Source organism: Juglans regia, chromosome 5 (genome assembly GCF_001411555.2).
Source record: "Juglans regia cultivar Chandler chromosome 5, Walnut 2.0, whole genome shotgun sequence".
Classification (NCBI taxonomy): Eukaryota; Viridiplantae; Streptophyta; class Magnoliopsida; order Fagales; family Juglandaceae; genus Juglans; species Juglans regia.
The window spans coordinates 1502493-1523521 of NC_049905.1; the positions used below are offsets into that span (position 1 = coordinate 1502493).

The 21029-nt window shown below is 35.7% G+C and overlaps 3 protein-coding genes across 4 annotated transcripts; 2 read left to right on the forward strand and 1 right to left on the reverse strand.

Moving 5' to 3' along the window:
- Positions 1-1954: 1954 nt before the first annotated feature.
- Positions 1955-5599, forward strand: LOC108989549 (NADH dehydrogenase [ubiquinone] 1 alpha subcomplex assembly factor 3-like). Its single transcript, XM_018963193.2, has 5 exons — positions 1955-2211; positions 2386-2502; positions 3766-3800; positions 4326-4426; positions 5191-5599. Exons 1-5 carry the CDS (start codon positions 2039-2041, stop codon positions 5275-5277), a joined length of 513 nt encoding a protein of 170 aa, XP_018818738.1. The 5' UTR covers positions 1955-2038; the 3' UTR covers positions 5278-5599.
- An 889-nt stretch (positions 5600-6488) lies between these two features.
- Positions 6489-13342, forward strand: LOC108989555 (ribose-phosphate pyrophosphokinase 1-like). The gene is made up of 9 exons (XM_018963204.2): positions 6489-6670; positions 6829-7011; positions 8267-8515; positions 9146-9289; positions 10086-10253; positions 10716-10785; positions 11353-11434; positions 12475-12634; positions 12967-13342. Exons 1-9 carry the CDS (start codon positions 6545-6547, stop codon positions 13003-13005), a joined length of 1221 nt encoding a protein of 406 aa, XP_018818749.1. The 5' UTR covers positions 6489-6544; the 3' UTR covers positions 13006-13342.
- A 105-nt stretch (positions 13343-13447) lies between these two features.
- LOC108989581 (protein PIN-LIKES 1-like) lies at positions 13448-20632 on the reverse strand. 2 transcript variants are annotated; one of them, XM_035690307.1, is made up of 12 exons: positions 20463-20632; positions 20150-20312; positions 19824-20003; positions 19631-19710; positions 19418-19542; positions 18519-18640; positions 18008-18247; positions 15165-15257; positions 14663-14763; positions 14163-14215; positions 13854-14039; positions 13448-13726 (listed from the first exon to the last, which is right to left on the reverse strand). In XM_035690307.1, the coding sequence occupies exons 3-12, from the start codon at positions 19956-19958 to the stop codon at positions 13602-13604; spliced, it is 1260 nt and encodes a 419-aa protein (XP_035546200.1). In that variant the 5' UTR covers positions 19959-20003; positions 20150-20312; positions 20463-20632; the 3' UTR covers positions 13448-13601. The 2 variants fall into 2 exon arrangements, with proteins under 2 accessions (XP_035546200.1, XP_018818790.1); XM_018963245.2 differs by lacking the exon at positions 20150-20312.
- Positions 20633-21029: the final 397 nt, after the last annotated feature.

The following is a 21029-nucleotide window of genomic DNA, read 5'->3' on the forward strand; positions in this document are numbered from 1 at the left end:
AGCTATCTGTTAAGCATTAGGCCATGTGTTTTGTTTTGTAAAGCATGTATGCAATTTTCAAGTAATTAATTACATACATGCTTTTCTAGCCTGACCCTTTTTTACTAGGAACAAAATAAGATTACTAAATTTTCAATCAGATATCCGATCATTGCCAATATAGCTCGAGATGTATTAGCTATTTCCATATCTACTGTTGCTTCTAAGTCAAATTTAGCGTTGGAGGTCGTATCTTAAATTCATTTCGTAGTTCATTGGCCTCAACAACAGTTGAAGCTCTTATCTGCACACAAAACTAGTTGATGACTCCCTCCATTAATTATGACTCACAAGATGTAATAGAAGATGCTGAAAGCTACAAGTTAGAAACTGGTAAAATTCATAGTTGAAGAATATCTTCTTAAAGTCCTTTCAATTAATTATATATTTAACATAATTTTATTTATTTATTATTTATTTTTATGTAGAGATAACTTTGAAGAATATTTTGAATGAGGTCAATTGAAGATTACTTGCAGCTATAACACTGAAGGGCATGGGAGGAATCCTCTTTATATCGGGTAGCTCTTTTGGGGCCTATCTTTTGGTTGGCATTTCTACCTTGATTTGAGGATGCTTGACTCAGGCTGCATCTTGGTGCTGTCTTTTTGGGTTATTCACAAGTGTTTATATAATATAACTTATATAAAGTGGACGCTCTTATGCATGCATGAAGTTTCCAACTTAGTACAAATTAATTGTTTAAATTAATGTGTTCCATCTTTTTGGTATTTATTACATGAATAGATACTTTGTAATAGTCCACAATGATGTAATTGGAGAATCTTTTACTTATCTAAAGTTAAAAACATCGCTTTCGTCGTTCATACCTTTTTTTTGAATAAGAGATCATATTTTGTTAGATAATTAATTTTCTTTTTTTATTTCGCGAGATATATTATTTATAATAGACTATGAACCTTTGCTCTTGTGCTCGGGAGCAACTTTCTATGCAAAAGATGACCATTTTAAAGAAAGTTTTGTGTATAAACCTCTTGCATTTGAGGTGAAAAGAGAATTATATTGCCTGGTCCTAGCCAATTGTTAGAGGTCTATGCAAAAAGAGGACTCCATCTTACATTTGATTATCCTCACTCACATATGTTGACGTGATAGATTTCAAGAGGCTACTTTATGAATTACTTAAAAGAAAATCACTAAAAATGTGCTACATGGTAGGCATGATAGAGGATTACAAATTCTAGAATGAAGAAAAGTATTACTCATGCAAAAACAAACAGACATTTTTTGTTCAGAACTATTTAAAGTGCGTAGAGCGGGTGCTGTCTTTCAAGTACTGTTTTGCTATCAAGTAGTAGACCTTAAGGTATCAATACCACCTTATCTACACGAAGAATAATGAACAAAGTGGAGAATTTTGGTGACCTTTGTTACCTGGTGCTTCCTAAAGTAAAAATAAAGCTCATTTTGGTCCTACCAATCAACAAGCAAATTAGTGCACGATCACAACTTCTTGTACAAAATCACAAAAGAGAATCGGAACGGACCATTTCAAATTTTTCGTATAGAATGGTAAATTTTTTCTAGTATATATATATTATCCTCCCTCCAAAAAAAAAAAAAAAAGATCGAGTCGAAATATTTGTTTTTTTTAAAACTATTTTCAGGTCGGATAATTGACCAAATGAAATGCGCCGGTTTTGAGTCGGGTAAAAAATGGTTGCTTTCGGGCCGAGTTTGTTCGGAGAGCAGTCCTAATTTTTATGACAACATAGTTGGATAGAATTAATATTTGTAAGAAAAATCATCTTGAATTTGTTAATTTTAATCATAATTTATTTATTGATGTGAAATATTTTAAATAAAATTTTATATTAACTAATTAAATATAACTTCATTATTATTTTTCATTATCGTTTCAATCAGAACTTGGGTCGGTTGGTTCGGTTAAGTCCGGGCCGTCACGCTTCCAATTCGGAAAGAATAAGACCCGATAGTGATATTTACACGACCGGGCCATTCCATTCGAGAGAGAGCGATGGCGGTGAGACAGAGAACTGTGGCGCTGCCTAACCTCATTCGGAGCCTCCGAAAGGAGTGTCCAAAGCCCGCGAGCCAAGCGGCTTTGCCGTCGCTGAGACGCGCTTTCTCTCTATACGATCAGATCAATCTCATCGACAACGTCCCCGAAGACCAGCTTCGCTTTCAACGGTACTCCTTTATTGTTTCTGTAACTTCGCTTACGATTGCGAGCCATTATGTTTTCGAGACAGCTTTTATGCATTCGGTATTGTTTTCAGAAACCCCCTCCCCAGTGGGGCGATTGTGCTTTTTGGGTTCTAATTTGATTCGAAGCAGTGATTAGGGTTTCTTCTTTAAGCTCAGGTATACGGAGACAGGCTTCACCGTAAATGGAGTGGATTATGAAGGTAGCTTGCTTTGCGTTGGGAACTTGCTAATGTCTTGGGCTCCTAAGAAATTCCCACAGATCACTCCAGATAGGTATGTGCGGTAAATTTTGTTTTTTTTTTCTCCCTTCTTTTAAATTGATAAATTTGGTTTTTTTTCTGTTGTTTTTTCTTGGCAAGCTTCATGCACGTATGTCTGTATTTATTTATTTATGTTTTAGGTGGTTGGAATGATATCTTCACTTCCCTGATAATCTCTACTGGTCAAGTGCTATATGAATTGCCGGACTTCGTATGCAACATGCACAGGCAATTAACAGCTAGTTCTGCCAGGAAATTACTAAGACGTAATATATCATTAAATGATAACTCTACTGTTGATTGCTCAAATGATAACTCAATTTGAGTACAAATTCACACTCTAATATGAACCTTCCCATTTATCATGTTATTCATTAGAGTATTCTCAATGGCTTATATACAAGAAATGTAAATTATTTGAAGAATTGTTCAAAAAAAGAGGTCCATCGGATTATGTAAAAGAAAATCTAAACTTCATTTTGCTACGGTAACCTGCTACATGTAGCGGTACTGTTCATCTTGTAAACATTTTTTTTTAATTATTTATATTTCATTTACTCTCTCATTTTCTATTACTTTGATTTTCACCATGTAAGCAAATTCTTTTTATTGTTCATCATTTAAAAAACCTCTATTTCATTTTCTTAGAACAAATATATTGGAAATATTTTTTATCCAATTTTTTCATATTTTGATTTTATTTTTAATTTTTATTTGGCTTATATATTTTTATTTTGTGTGTATAGGACTGAATTATATTACATTGTATATAAAAATATATTGCAAATATAAAAAAAATATGGATTTTGCAAATTTATTGGTAGAAAGGAAATATTTAAAAAGAATAAAAAAATATTATTTAAATTATATTAAGAAAAAATAAATAAGCTGATGTATGATATATTGTAAAAGTCAGTATGCAAAATAGAAAAACTGAGGTTTGGTGATGTATTTTAAAGGATAATATCAAGAAACCATTGTGAATGCTTAGGCAAGAGTTCTGATTGTAGAAATGTTTTAACTCTCAGACTATTTTTGTTGGTTTTTTTCCAAATCCAAAAGGAATATATTGAACTACTAAATTAAAATGGAATACATCATTTAAGTAGTTAGTTGAAGTTTGTAATAGTCAGTCATGGATTGGGCTGGAAAACATGATTTTATGTTACGGAGATGATTAAAAGATTGGAAAATAATGTTTTGAATATTGTTCTCAGCTCTAGCTACCCTCATGCTCCAATATATGACATTTCTTCTCTTTTATACTCTGGTGCAGCTTATCTATCTTCCGAACAGTGCGGCCAATACCAGGTATGAATTCGAATAGTGATATTGTCCTGCAGCAATGTTTGCCCCTTATTTTTACTTCTCCCATGTACCTTTCCCTGTATTATGACCCAATTGTTATCTGAAACATGGGCACCCTGGCAATGACCAATATTGCACACATCAAACAGTTATGTAATATACCATCATGGAGAATGAAATATTGAAGAAATACTGAAAAGCATAGGTCTACACTGTTTTAATTTTTTAAAACAAAAAAAGCTCCAAATGTACTTGTGGTGGCAGCCAAACATGATTCATCTACATGCATTTGTAATTTTATGTCCTGTGTTTGACAACAACTAGAATCGCAATGGATATGCATTCTGTTACAAGTAATGTCACTGTAAGTCGTATATATGATGAAGTTTTTCTATTTATGTAACTATATGTTTGTATGCATGTATTGATGTTGAGTAATTATGCCAGTTTAAAGGTACTGGTTGTTATTAGCAGCTACTGATCTGCTGCTTATTTTTTGTTGACCATCCACTTGATAACTTTTGTCAGAGATTTTGATACTTGGATGTGGGAGGCACATTGAGCCGGTGGGTCCTGAACTTCGGCGCTTTGTTCGGTCTACTGGCATGAAGTTAGAAGTCCTTGACTCGGTATCTTAGCTTCCCCCCCTTTTCTGGGCTTGGCTTCTTTCTCTTCTGCTATACCACGTTTGGCTTTTCAAAGCAAAGTCAACATTGTGACCATATTCCTCTTCAGCTGAATAAAAATGAAAGATAAAGGAAGAAAAGAGAGTAACGTACCATATGAAGTGCCACAGCCACAAAGGGATCCTACAAAAACAAATCCACAAATTGGCATAACTTCATGATACGTTAGATTTACTTTATAATAAAGGTAGCTTTACAATCCAACTTACAATTTGAAACCATGTCAATTCGTGGGTTTACTTTTGTTGGATTTCTTTGTGGTTAAACCATTTAGTATTTCTCCTTGAGAATTGCCTCAACCTTTCAAGGAACAACAAGGAAGGCTTTACTGTTTGGAAAATGTATGAGAGGTTCAGCTGCAAGTTAGTAGTAATTATGGCACAACCTATCATTGAGTTTACCTGGCCCAAGCATAAGGCTTGGAGAGGGTGAGTCTGTGTGCTCTAATCCTGTCATTGAGTTGTTAACTTGTTGGGTCAAGCCTTTTTGGGGGAGGTGGGGCAGGGGGGCAAGGGGAGCTTCCTTTATAGATAGTTAAAAGACCTTTCAAGCCCTTGTTCCTGGTGCATGTAGCACTGGGGTGTACACCATTTGAGCTGTGGTAGCAAACATAAATGTAAAATAGAGTGTACTCGATGCCTTCCTTTCCAGTTTTGAACAAGTGATAAACATGGGATCTTCCTGATCGTTATCCTCGTTTGTTGCAGAGAAATGCTACTTCAACTTACAACATACTGAATGAGGAGGGTAGGATTGTGGCTGCTGCACTTCTCCCATATGGGATTTCTTCTTGATGCCCATCCAACATTTGATATGCTTTTCATTTTTTGGATTATACGAGTTGCATTTCAATTAACCTATTGATAATGCCCTTGCCTTGTAACCAGTACCGTTTGTGATTTATAAAGAAGATAAACTTTTGTTTTATGTAAATAAGGTGGATTTCCAAAGAGGATGAATTGGACATACATGCCGATGTGGGTTTCTATTTTTTTATTTTTTTTCCTCATTAGGGTGTAGTATAGAGTTGCTGAGTGGAATTTTTCTTGACATAAAATGACAACTCCAAGGATTTAGGGAGTTGCGTTTGGATGTTGAGATGATTTGAGTTGTGAATAATTGTATTTTGTGAGTCTTATTGAGATAAGTTTAATATTTTAGGTTGGAATGTATGAAATATGTTGAGATGAGTTTAACTTTTTTATGAAAAATTAAAAAAGTAATGGGTGTTATCAATTATTGGTTTGAAATTAGTTAAGATGAATTGAGTTGAATTCATCTTTCAAACACAGCTTTAAGATCATTTTTCAAGTTACATCTTTCAGAGCTTTTTTGAACTTTTATTTTAAAATTATATGGTTCAAATTTTTATAAATTTTAGAGATGTTTTCTTTACATTTTAAAAGTTTTCAGATAAAAAAAATATTTATAAATATAAATGACTTTTTTATTTTTTTGATCAAAAATATAAATGACTTGATATGAAGTATTTTACATAATTTAAATTCTTAGAAAATTAAAAAAACCAAGAGGATGGAGGTTAACAAAATTTTCTATATTTTGGGTTGATATTCTTTTATTATATTATTTATTCGACACATTTTAAAAAAAAATTACATCACTTAATTGTATAAAGAATTATTTAAAATAAACATCATAAAATCAATTAACAGGTATTTTTCTGTTGGTAATAAATAAGGAAAATGCTTCTCATGGTGGTCACCGATGGTGGCCACCGATTGCATTTTTTTATTTTTATTTTTATTTTTTTAGTTAATTGTTAAATAATTATTTTAAAATGAATTTTTATTTTTATTTTTTTAAAAAAACATTTAATGAATTTTTAAAAAATGTTTGAAAAAAATAAGAAAAAAGATAAAATTATTTTTGCCTATTCGGTGGTTGTTTCGGTGGACTCCGCAGTAGCACCGTCCAAGAAGTAAACCGACGGTACGTCGGACGAGCTTGATCTTGACTACACTTGTTAAGCCCTCCTCCTTCGTCTCTCTCTCTCTCTTCTCTCTCTCTCTGTGATAAAGGAAACAAGAAAGGAGAAAGAAAATGTCTTCTCTGCTTCACTTGTATTCTTTACCATCCATCCCAACGTCCCTCCCTTCTCCTTTCTCTCGGAGTTCGACCTCCATTTTCTTCCCCCGCCCTCGCATCCCTGCCTTTCGAAACGGCATCGTAACTCTCTCTCTCTCGCTTCCCCCCCCCCCCCCCCCTTCTTGCTTTTCCTTTTCTTTTTCAGTGCATGGTTTTGGGATTCGGTTTTCTCGTTTTCCTTTCTCCTCGGAGATGTGTTTCGGATTGATTAGAGAAATTCCCGTTAATTCTTTTTTCAGAAATGTGCTTGGGAGGAGCCGTTGAAGTATGATAACGGCAAGCCCTCCATTACATTTCTTGGCACTGAAAAACCTTTTCCGGGTCGTTTGGCTTCCGACACGGCCCATTTGAAAGATGAGCTTGACAAGAATAACACTAGGCTTCGGATCTTTTCCGGCACGGCCAATCCCGCACTTTCTCAGGTCTTCTTTGCGCTTCTTGTAGCATAATCTCATTTGTTTTTGTAATATCTATTCTCTTTCTGAGTTTTTTAGCTTTCTCATCACATATAGATATACCTTGTTGTCAACGCTGCATCGTGGATTTTCCGTTACGGTTCGATATAGAATGGTTTAGGTTTTGGGCGATTATCCATTGGATAGAAATGTTTTTTGGGAATACAATTACAGAAATGGTATCATAAATTTTGAAACGAAACATAACAATTTGCGCGGCTCATGTTTCGTGGGCCAGGCGGCAAATTTATGAAACCTCAAGCTGAAAATTTGGGGTCCTTAATTGTCACTCTTTCGCCACTACCCTGGGGGTCGAATCTTTCAGTCATCATTTAAAAATTGAATAATGCACATCGTTTAAATCTTTCTTTATAGGTACACGTCATTTAAATCTTTGCAAGCACACAGGCACATCTGCTATTGTAATGCAGGATAGAATTCACTGAATTGTATATTTCACAATAACTGGTTGGTTTTATTAAAACCAAAAATCATGAAAGTAATGTACGGAGGCAATCTTTGCGATTGTGATTAAAGAAAAGTTTACTGGTAGTATATGGCAGGGTTACGTGAATGAACAATGCTAGATATAGTCATGGGTTATGCAAACGCTACGCACTCCTTTTGAAAAAGTGGAATCTACCATTAAAAAATTAATTTTTTCATGTGAGTTCCATATTTACTCACATTTTTCAATAGGAGTGCGCGGCGCTTTGCACTCTATAACTGCAAATATCATTTTTCAAGACGTATGCGTATTTACATTTTATTGTTTACTTGAGGGATGCTTGAGAAATGAGATGAGATGAAAATTTTGTAAATAGTAGTAAAATGTTTTGTGAATAGTAGTAAGATAGTTTGAATTAAGTATTTATTGGGTTTTGAGAAAGGATGGAGAAAAAATTGAATAAAAAATATTATAAAGTTATAATATTGTTAGAACATAGTTTTTTTAATATTATTTTTATTTTTGGATTTGAAAAAGTTGAATTACTTTTTTTTTTTTATGTTTAGAAATTTGGAAAAGTTGTAATGATTAGTTTGAAAGTATTTGTATTTAAATGATGTTTGGGAATGAGATGAGATGAGATGGATTGGATGAGATGCGATGTGATGAGATTTGTTTCCAAACATCCCCTTAGTTTTTCTTGAACCTTTATCAGTGTTATATGAAGATTTTTGCTATGCACATATGTCTGATGCAGCAGCTTGTATTCAATAGGAAATTGCATGCTACATGGGTCTGGAGCTTGGAAAAATTAAGATAAAACGTTTTGCCGATGGTGAGATATATGTTCAGTTGCAAGAGAGTGTCAGAGGGTGTGATGTTTATCTTGTGCAACCCACATGTCCTCCTGCAAATGAAAATCTTATGGAGCTTCTGATCATGATTGATGCTTGTCGAAGGGCATCGGCCAAGAATATTACTGCAGTGATTCCATATTTTGGATATGCCAGGGCTGATAGAAAGGTAACTTTGCTTAATTAGAAAAGAAACTCGAAAATGAGCTCATCTCCCTGTGGCTTGAGGGTCAAACGTGGAGACAGTCCTTTTGGTGGATGTATCACTTTCTAGTTGAAATTGTTCATCCATATAAATTGATGCCAGAGCAGTAGAGCTATTGCTCTGTACTTCTGACTTGGAGTTGGCATGTTCTTCCTACAGTAGATTAGGGCCTTAGAACCCTATGAACTGTATAGTTTTGGTTTCATTATATTCATAATTTATTACGTGCCAGTTATTAACCCTATTGCTGGTTTATTTATGCTTTTAAGCATCCATTCCCAAAATATAATACTAATTGAAACAAATAGTAGTATAAAGAAAAGACAATTTTAATACCAAATAGGAAATCTTAAAGGCACAAATTGTTAAAATAAGTTTAAGATAATTGGCATTTTTACCTATAAAAAAAGAAGATAATTGGTAGTTTCTGAATATGCATTTTATAGAAGCTCTGCCTAATCTGGCTGTGGTCAATGTTGATATTTAAGGTTACTTTTGTGTATACTTCCTGTGTACTTGGGCTATGCCTATCCACTTAAGGTTACTCTTTATTAAGTTTATTTTACTCATTATCTCTGAATGCTGTTCTTTCAGTCTCAAGGGCGTGAATCAATTGCAGCCAAACTTGTAGCAAATTTGATTACAGAAGCAGGTGCAAACCGTGTTCTTGCTTGTGATCTCCATTCAGGGCAGTCCATGGGCTATTTTGATATTCCAGTAGATCATGTATATGGTCAGGTAAGAAACCCAGGCCACTTGCATTTATTCTATATTATTAAACATATGCAAGGGTGCCTGAGTTTGACAAGGATGTCCTTTCTCTGAAATAGCTACCTGAAGTTAGTCAAATTAAGAAAGAGTTTGGCTTTGATGAAAAAGCTAACAAGAATACTAAATTCCTTCCTCCAGTCAAATGAAAAAAGAGTTTGGCCTATTTGGGATAGAGCGAGTTATGCCTTCCCAATTAGTTAATCTCCTAGCATATTGAAAAGGACAGTTTAAGAGCCACATAAGGAGCACTATTGTGCATTTGAAGGGAATGAAATGAGTGTAGTTTTGAAGATTGCGAAAAATGGGGTTGGAGCTCTAGTCATCCTTTCTTAATACTCTGTATCATTAGATAGTGGTCCACAAGAGTCTAGCGTCTTCAGTCTATACTTTTTTTTTTTTTTTTCCTAATTTTCTATCACTTTTTTTTTTCCTAAAAGTGAAGATTGTGAAAGCTAAAACAGAATATTAGGTTCCCTTAATTTGTTTTAAGTTATGTTAGTAAACTACATGATTTAGCTTCAAAATAGGTGGACTCCATATGTTTATATCTGTGAGCCTTTGTTTTTATAGCCCGTGTACACAGGAGGTAAATTTTTTGAGAGCCTTTGTTGATATTAGATTGACATATACCTGAATTCTTTGGCATTCTCTACTGCATCAGACTCACTGCATACTTGCATGTTTCATCTATAGAAACGTTTCTTAGTAACACTTCTTTTTCAGTTGGTTGATCAAATGGTATATGTTTCTTTTGCCCCACCAGCCTGTGATTCTTGATTACCTTGCCAGCAAGTCTATATGTTTTGATGATCTGGTAGTGGTCTCACCAGATGTTGGTGGTGTTGCTAGAGCCCGTTCTTTTGCCAAGAAGTTATCTGATGCACCTCTTGCCATTGTAGATAAAAGGCGTCATGGGCATAATGTGGCAGAGGTAGGATCTTCTAGAATTCAAATTGACTGTGTCTCTCCTTATATATGGATTGATTTATGCTTTTTGATCTCTTGTTGCTGAATTCCTAAAGCTCATGTGTTTTATGTTGACTCAATGAAGTGTGAAATTGTGAAAAAAAGTGATTTCCTGTGTTTATTGCGTTCTCATCCCTTCAAGTCTTTTTATAAATGACCCTCAAAATATTTCTCCAGTTTGCCAATCTTTATTATAAATCACAGTTACGAACTTAAAATTAAAACATTGCTATCGCTGTTTAAGGTTTTCTAATTTCAGCTTCCAAATTGTACCTTTATAATTTGAATAGATTAAAATCAAATATTGATAAAAATATCATAGCAAAAATTGTACGCATACAATTTTTGCTATGTTATTTTCTTTGATTCCTTTCTGGAACAGAAATTTTCAGACCCTCATACGCATATCAATATTGTCATCTTGCAGGTGATAAATCTGATTGGCGATGTGAAGGGGAAAGTAGCAGTAATGGTGGATGACATGATCGACACAGCTGGTGTGTCTTTATGCTCTAACTTGTCTCTATTGGTTAGAAAATGGTCTCTGATGTAAATTTAAGTAAACGATTAGATGTAGCAGTCTTTAATGTTTTAAACGATTAGATGTAGCAGTCTTTAATGTTTTTCTCTAACGTTTTTCTCACTTGTATTGCAAATGGAAGCCGAACATGATTTTGTTTCCATTTTTAATAAAGGGTTAAAAAAGAAACATGATTTATTATGAAGGTAGGTCATTGGAGGTATATCATGATGCTTTTTATTTTTGGGGATTTTAGCATGGCTTTTGCCAATTATTGGGATGCTTCTCTTGGGCTTGCAGTACTAGGTGATTTTGTGGCTATAAGTCTTCTGGGTATGATCAACTTGAATTGTGCTTAAGACAGCACGTGGTTGGCATTTGAATATCTTGCAATTCATAGCCAAATTAGTATGTTCACTGTTACTAGTGCACTACTGATTTTTATCTTTTTAAATGATCAAACAGACTGCTCATTCTTTCTTAGTTCATAGTTATTGTTATTTTCCTTTGTTGTTAGTGTAACTAGTTTTCTGGTGGGTTGCAGGGACGGTTTCCAAAGGTGCATCTCTTTTGCACCAAGAGGGGGCAAGGGAAGTCTATGCATGCAGTACCCATGCTGTTCTTAGGTATCTTTTTTTTTTTTTTTTTTTTATAAGTAGGAGATAAATTTTATTGATATGAATGAAATAGGCAAGGTCCATGTACACGGGAAGTATACAAAAGAACACCTAGATACATTCTAAGAGCGATGAACTAAAGACAAGAAATCATGATGCTGTTTTTAGGTATCTGAATCCTTCTTACATGAGTATTATCTTTTATTCATTCTGGCATATATTAAAAAAAATGTCATCTGAAGCAGCAAATTGCCTTATATAATATACATAATTGGAAGGTGCAATGGGAGCCAATAGCAGTTGCTTCTATCTTATTTTAGGATAAAAAAGGGGGTGGCAGAGACAGTTCTTTCTTCTGAAGTACCATATGCATCCATATTTAGTTCATTTTTGAGTATTTTGTAGTTGGATTGTAAATCTAGTACATTGCTTCAAGTGGTTTTGAATCCTGTGATTCGTTTGAATATTCTAATTTTGTTAGCTTCCAATTCCTTTGATTACTCATTGTTTATTAGCTTGTAGAAATACTTTTCCATACTTATAAAAAAAAAAATGAAATACTTTTCCATCTTCAATATTTGGGCCCAAGCTAAGGAATTATTCTTTTTAAATTCTGGTTTGGCTGCAAGTGTGGACCTATTATTTAATGATTCTGGTTGTAGCCTTCATAACTTTTGGATGATCATGTATATTTCTAGGCTCTGGGTATTATTCGAACAAGACTTTTAGCATGGGAAAGTCTCTGGAAAAAAAAAAAATTAAGAGTTCTTACCCTCACATGCACGTAATGGGTTGAAAATAACTTTTGGATTATCACATCTATATATGTCTTAGATCCCTTTTTCTTTTGAGGTACTTACATATATGATTAAGGACGCAAAAAAATCTTCTGCTTTTGATAGTTAAATTCCTCAAACGGACTGATTTTATAACTACTGGCACTATGCACTATCCATGTAGGATTTGTTCCTCTCTTTGCGAAACAATTTTCTTTTTAATGGATTATGAATTCTTCTGCTAGCCTTATTGCATTGCTTTTCTGTTTGCAGTCCTCCTGCGATTGAGACATTATCAAGCGGTTTGTTTCAAGAGGTAATCGTAACAAATACCATTCCGGTGTTGGAGCAAAACTATTTTCCTCAGCTAACAGTATTGTCAGTTGCAAACCTCCTTGGGGAGACCATATGGCGTGTTCATGATGACTGCTCTGTAAGTAGCATACCTCACAAAAATTGTTTATAGACAACTCGCCTGAAATTTGAATTTTGAAAAGTCTGAAGCGACTTTAGAGTACCCAAGTTACTGACCAAAAAAAAAGAAAAGAAGAGAAGATGGCGTGTATGCCGTTCCGTATCGGTTATAAGATTTCCTTGCTGCCATGTTGTTTCCTAACTTGGGTAATTTGAGGATATTAATGTCCATACTGAAAGGAAGGTTTTTTAATGGTCAGAGCAATTTAACATTGCTTATTTTAGTATTTTTTTCGGTGATCTATAGTGGTGGGATTAATTTCATTTTAATTTTTGTTTTTATATTGTCAGGGTGGCTTTGAACATTATTCCAGCTTGGGTATTGACTGACGATTTACACCGGATGTTCCTTGCTTCCATTTCTGTCACTGGCTGCCTTGTTGCATAATGGAATTGATGGTAAAACCAAAATGTATTAGTGAGAGGATATCTTCTTTTCAGCTTGTTTTCAAAGCCTTGTACAGTTAGAGGTTTACGGATAGATTCTTTCCATTTGGTTGAGTTTTAAGTTTTTTGCAGGCCCTCCATAGCTTCAAACCCTACTATTCTTTTTTTACCTTTTTCTTTTTTTTTTCTTTGGGCCAATAATGCATTGTATTCATATAATAGATAATGCATTGTATTTGTATAATCGACAATTCAATGAATTTTGGTTGATTCGTTTGTTGTCATGCAGTTGGCTATGATATGTTTCAATTTGATGTTTTATAGAATTCCTCTCAAGAATTTATAAAATTGAGTTATGTTTTATCAGATCAACTATTAGCTAGGGTTGATATAGATAATATTGCACCAACACAACAGATAACTGATAGGACTGAGATGAAGATGTAGTATCTAGCAATTTTTCTTTTTATGCGAAAACAAAGTTGATAGGACTGAGTTGAAGATGATTTCAGGCCATCAAACGAATCAAGTAATCCAGATTAAGAAACAAGCCACATGAAGATGGTCGACCATAGTGTCAGAGAGAATGTTGCCACAGCATAAGTCCATAGCATAATGACAGAGCATTCACTTTCTCCTGTCTCAAGCAATTGAGAAATGGTACCTGCAGTAAGTCCATGACATTAGCATTGGTTACTCAAATATTGCATTCATTGGACAACCAAACTTCACCAATCGAGATTCAAATCAATACATTTAAACCAAAATGAGAAAGTAGTAAGCATACATACCTACACTCATTGCAGGTGGAAGAGCATACTGAAGCATAAGTGTAAACTGATATAATGAATCTGATCCCACTACGCCAAAATGGTTTGCAGCCTTAACAATACCAATACCCAGTGAAGGCATGATGATGTACCGAATTGCGATAATCCCTACAATGAGTGATGGACTTACTCCGGCACCTTTTAGACCTGTAAATGAAAATGATGTCTATAATTTATAAAAATATCAGAAACTCTTCATGAAGAAACTATAGCGAAGTCAAGCCAACACAAGACACTCAAAATAAATAGCAGATCAGTATTAAAAGCTACCTCCAAGAAGGTTTGCTCCAATTATCAGTGTCATAGATGGTATTGTTGCTTCCCTGGAGAAGAGAGGGTAAGCTAAAGGGAATTAATGCAAATTTCCAGATCAGTGTCACAGGGTTTCATCATCATGTAAACATAGTTGCTCAAAAGAAAGAGTCTGCTGCTCTTAGAAGGGGAGAGAGAGAGAGAGAGAGAGAGAGAGAGAGAGAGAGAGAGAGAGAGAGAGAGAGAGAGAGACTTTTTGCTAAACATATATGTAGTTTACTTGAGTACATGAATGATAAAACTGATACATTGGTCTTCTCTCGGGAGTGATTCACAGATGCTTTCCACTAAAAAGTTCAAATTATTAAAAGTTCACATAAATATTAACACTACTTCAAGTTGCGAATATAGAAATTTCGGAGTTTAGAAGTGTGAGCAAAAACTTGAACCCCAAATCAATCAAAGGCTCAAGGAGTAGGAGCTCTACTGAGCCAGTGGTAGGATTCATAATTTCATACCCTAACAAACTTGCAGAGTTGTAGATGGCACGAAGAGGAGCATCATCACCAATCAGTACCTTTCGAATTGGAGAGACTATTCCGATGATAAACCCAAAAATCTACAAAGGAAAAACACAATAATTTTAAAGATCACTCTGTGGCATATACACATTAACTAAGAAATTAATTTGGTAAAAAACAAATGCAACTATGTAAAGCATTTGAAATGATTGTGGCAGTGTGTTAGTTTTCATTAGTTCTGAATTATCTCATTCCCCTTTATGTGCAGGATTATATTCAAGTTTCCAAGAAACATAACACTTCTATTTCTGGAATGAAGATGATTTTGATTTATCCTAATTTTGCCAACTCAAGGGAAAGATGGAGTATATTGCCAAGATCATCTACTTTTTCTTTGATATTAGAACCATCCCCTTCAGGATTACATTGGATAAAAGGGATGATTGATAACAGCTAAAAGAAAAAGCTTTTGCTGAATAAACAAGCATTATGAGCATACTGCTGCAATTGTAGACGGCGCAAACAATTTTTCGAGGTCCACATGCCCAGTAAGCTTCTTAAGGAGCAGCATAGTCTTTCCCAGAAACATTACCTACCAGAAAAATCTTTATAAGGTTATTTCATTCAAGGAGACACAAGGAGAAAAAACTAAGTTGCCTTAACTAGCAAAGATGTGGCGCCCTCGACCCCCACCTGTTGGTTTTGTGGAGTTCGTGACATCGGGATGATGACCACACGGATCACGCACCCCAACGACCAGTGCTCAGAAAGTGTACAATCATGCAATAAGTGTACAAAATAATATTCACAGCAGAGAAATAAAGAGGTCTTTCTTTATTAAATACCAGAATTGTTCAAAAACAGAAAAGTAACTTTACAAGAATTAAACAGTCATCCGACAGATAAATTAAAAACAAAAAATAACATAAGGGAAACAAATCACATAACGCTGAACAGTAACTCAGCAAGTCAAACCTTCGGCGGAGCTGATCCCTTAGGCTCTGCGTCAGACTCTACGACATCATAAGACGGAATCGTAGGGTAAAATACCACAATGAGATTATGACATCTCAGCAAGTAATTAACCAAAATAACATCCAAGAGATATATAGAAATAACACGCGTCCCCATATGGACATAATATGCAAAACAACATCTCATTATTTTTTTCCCAAAATACCCTTTTTACAACTCATGCCAAAAATCCCACTTTTGGTCCAATCACAACCATTAATTAATAAGCATGTGCCACCGTCTCCTATATGGACCGTCCGCATGACCTAGCTTTCATCGTCATATCACGGGTAACGTCCGTGCATGAGACTTCGTAACTAGCGATATTTAGTTCCGGGTCCAGCGCGTACATGGCCAAGCATCCTCTAACCTCGCCAGCCAAAGGTCACGGAATCGGTACGAGAGCATTACCGTCTCGTCCGTTCCCGTCGTCACCCTGCGACAACTCAGGAGACGTCATGTCAGTCTGTTACACTCCCGAGTGACCAGAGGAGCTCCACCGAGATAATGTCTCATCTCGGCTTAGAGTCGTGATACACACGCACCCACACAATTAATACCAACAATCTCAATTTCTAACAGACAACGCGACATTACCGCTCAATTTAATAAAGCGATAAATATACAATTCACAATTTATTAGAATACACATTTAAATAATTCATTTACAAAGTTTCAATAAAAACAGAAATACAAGTTCACATGCTACACGCGTATCCCGTCCTCCAATCTGGCCCAAGGCCTAACACTAAATCCAATCATAAATACAACCCAACATTTTAACAGCCCAAGACTCAATTTCCAACACAACAACAATTACAACTCAACGCTTCAACGGCCCATGGCCCAAATCCAACAGATCATTACAGTCAACAGTTACAACAAAAATGACAGTTTACAATAATTTTATTAATAAAACTGGAAAATTACGTACGCATGACGATTGAGAATAATTTGAAAGATCAAGTGAAAGGAAGTGGTGTTCAAGGCGGCGGCTCAACAGTGGCACACGGCGGAGCAGTGCCCAAAAAGGCTCTCAACTCACGGATTGAGTAAAATACAAGTTTGAAACACATGGGTAGCTCTCAAGGGTGGTCAAACAACCAAGGAAAAACACTATGTGCGGTGGTTCGCGGTGGTGCACACGGCAAAAAGACTCAACACTTTCAGGACAACAACCACAAATTTTGGGAAACAAGATTTCGGGTTTGCGAGAGAAAGAGGAACTCAGAGAATTAAATAGATGAACCCGTGGCCTATTTATAGGCCAAGTATGGCGGTTTGAGGCACACGGGGACAGCATGCGGAAGAGGAAACCGAAGTGCAAGCTACGGAGGAGACGTATGGCGCAGAGGATGGCGTGGTGAAATGGCGGGTTGACAGCAGTAGAGGGAAGGCGTTGCCGAACGACACAGGGGCAACCGATGAAGCTCGAGGTGGACGATGGTGGCCGCGTGGAGCGGCAGCTGGACAGTACGCCTTCGAAATCTCTAGCCGAACGACACCGAGAAGAACAATTGAAGGAGGAGGTGGAAAGTAAGGTGGTGGTGGCTCACGGCAGCTGCTGGAAAAGAAGAAAATAAAAGAAAATAAAAGAAGGAAGAAGAAGAGAAGGGCGTGCGGCGCAATGGGAGAAAGAGATGAAACTCTACTCCCCCTTGACCCAAAACGACGCCGTATAGATTAGTGAGGGACTGGGTTCTTGCACGGGCTGGGCTCAAAGCACACGGGTCGGGCTTAGCTTGCACAAGGTTAGGCTTAACTTCACTTGGGCTGGGTCCAACACAACACAACACAACACACACACACGGCCCACAATCCGAATCACACAAACACAAGCCCATAAAAATAAAACAACATAAATAAAATAAAACAAATAAAAATAAATAACACAAATAAAATAACACTCTTAATAAAAATATAAGCAATGAATTATAAAGACAGAAATTAATGGATCTCACAAAAGATATTAGGTAGAAAACAGACTAATAACATTGGATATTAGTGAATGAAAAATGTGTTAACCAATGCATTGGTATTTAACCTCACAGGGAAGATGTTAAATTGCTTAACAAAAAGATGTACTTCTTCTTTTACCTAAGACATGCCAACCATTATTCTGATAAAATGGTGAATGGTTTCGTATGTTGAGATGCAGTTTCTTACAGACGAAAACAGTCTCCTCATCTTAATATTTCATTAAACTGTTTAGTATAGTGTTCTTTAGTTCCCATTGATTGTATTGATCATGTTGAGTGGAAATCAAACTTTGAGGGAAGAAAGCTTTTGAACATTATAAAAAGGAAACCACAACATACTAGAAGAAACCTTTGCTTTTCCTTTGGATCCAGTCGAATGGACTTCAACTTGATCCATACACTCCTCTGAGCTTGGGCAACCCTCTGAAGGAAGGAGCGGTTCTGTGCCAATCTCTGAATGTAAATACGAGGTTTCTCCTGAAATGTTATCCCTTGTCGTAGAGCCATACGTGCCAGTGTCTTTAGTTGCCTTGTTTGTATATATCCGCATGATAGGATACACATAAGACCATATATATATTGCACCTATCTGCATAATCAAAACAGAAACAACAAAATGATTCAAATTCATCCAGAGATATTTTCGGAAATGTAAGACTTACAAAAGGCAGCCCAGTTCTGAAGTGCCTGTGCCATTGATAATTTGATGTAGTTCATGGCTGACATCTCAATCAAGAGGTGGTGGCTATAGGAGATATGGTAATGGAAGTACTGGAAATATCTTATCACTACATCAAGCTGGTCTTACTGTGACATTTGTTGATTTTTGTGATTTTAGAGTAAGAAAAATGGACTATTACCGCCATAGAAAGAGCAGCATAAGCCTCTGCATCAGTAGAGCAAACAGAAGAATCTCCAAATGGACTATCATCCTCCTCACAGACTGCCGGGAGGATAATCAGAAGCAAGTTCCCTAAATTTCCTGCACAAAACAATCTCTCCCTAAATATTATGATGGACAAGTGCCTTTCACTTATTTACAAAATTGGTGCATAAGACAGTAAAAAGATGCAGTTGTAAAACTTGTGGCACAAGTAGTTATTCATGTACTTCAGGAGGGCTGAATATTGGCAGGCAATAATTTTCTCCTACTTTCCTACAACCCTATCCAGTGTTGATCGTATTTTATTTTTATTTTTTAATTTTAGGTTTGATAACAAAGAAGTTTGCAAAAAACTTCTGGCATTTGGAAACAAGATATAACAGATATATCAACTTTTAAGTACTAAGCTTCTCTATATTTATTATAAATACAAGATTTACTCAAGAGAAATGATAGTTGGAACCGTGAGTGTGTAAGTGCCATGCAATTACTTTGAAAAAAGTGAATAAATACGAGACCCACATAAAAAATAATAATTTTTTAATAGTGGGCCCCATTTTCAAAACGACTGCATGGTGCTTGCGTATTCCACGACTACATGTAGTATTACTCTTTATCCAATACTATTACAACTAACTAAGGTAGACAGTCAGTTTTAAGTCTTTTTTGCTTTAGACTGAATTTTAAAACGAGTTTGTATTATCCCAATTACAAATCATGCTGAAGATATGAATCCCATAATCCTTTGGCCTGCATGATATGATCCACAATGAAAATTTTATGGTGCAATACATATTGCAATAAATCATCAGAATTCTATATACCCTATATCAGGGTATTCTTAATGAATCCTAAAAAATTCGGATTTTTGTCTACCTGCAGCACAACAACCAATGATAAGGCTTTGCAGATGTTGAGGAGCTCCTGTGATTTTTATGAGTATCCATGCAAGTGCAGAACCAATAAGGAATGTAATAAGGATATTCACTAGCATGAACCATCTACAGATCAATCAAAAGTTACTCAGTGATGAAAAGAAAAATTAGAAGAGGCAGAGGCCAAAGACTTTAAAAGTATGTATGAACTCACAAGGTTCCCAAACTGTTTACTGTAATTGTATCGGCTAGGTCGCTGACGATCAGAGAAGGAGTGAACACAAAAAATACTAGCTACATTTAAAAAAGTTATGTTGTTATTCCTCAATTTGCAGGTATTGGGAAGGTAAAGTAAACCAAGAAAATAGTACAGCATCGTCAAAAAATTAATAATAAAATAAACTGACTTTATTCAAAGACTGCCTGGAAATTGCCCCCAAGAGATTTATACGCTCCATTCCAAGAAATAGACCAACAGCCGTAACTAAGAGTGTCTGCAGAACTGGCATCAATGCCACAATGAATAGAGCCAGAAAGTCCATTGCAAACTTCGTTCACTGAACTCGAGTGGAAGTTTTTTAGCACGCCTACCCAAAACAAATGATAAATGATGAGTACCCAGACACAACTGTAGGGAAGACTCCAAATCCAATAACAGGGCTGGCAGAGGGTTAAAGATACTGTTACACTACTCTAATTTTTTTGCTCTCAAAGTTTTTCAGTAGGATCTTACTCGTTTGATCTACCAAAAAACAAGAGCAAGAACTTCAAGGAAACATGTAATGCTCAGATTCCAGAAGTTCATTTATAAAACAACACCCGATCCCAGTTTAGAGTCTTTAGACAATCTCCGAGTGCGTGCCCACAAATTTTCATTCCTGTATTTGGCCTCCTCTCTTTAGCAAAGAAGCATGGTTACATATACATCAGTTTGGATGAATGCTCATCTTTCATAACCAATATAATTGCTTGAAAAAAAAACATGAAGAGTTGCAGCTGCAAAAAGCTTAGTAAATGTGATTTTCCTTTCTCTACGAACGACTAACCTTGAATTGTGAACTTTTAAGAAAATGAACAGCTGCTGCTGATGCTCTCAAGCTTGCATTGGATGCCAAGAAAATTATGAGACTCCCTATTGGATATTTCTAACTGTGTCTGTGTGTCAGTCAGTCAGAGATCCCAAAAATCTGTCATCGATGAGACTATTGTAGTTGAACACGTACTAGTATCAAGAGGCTGACAGAATGTTAAGATATTGTCTTTTTCTGATTAATTTTCTTGTGGTCACTATTTTTGGTCAAATTTAAGCTAAAAAATAAGCTACAAAATGTAATCTCAGAGCATTATAACTTCATGATAATTTAAGATATCTGTTTTTTTCCGTTAATTAAGTAAATTGTTCTACAAAGTTCGTCCAAATCAAGCTTGATACCACATTGACTGATAGTTAAGAATGCTGGCCCCCCATTTCAGCGGGCTTCCCACGCAGGATTAATGAGCTTTTCTTTTCTTTTTATCTGTTTCTTTTTTCTTCTGGGTCTTTAGGTGGGAAGCTTCAACCACAATCATTGCAGTACTGTACCACTGTTCATCCAACCGAGTAGATCGAACCT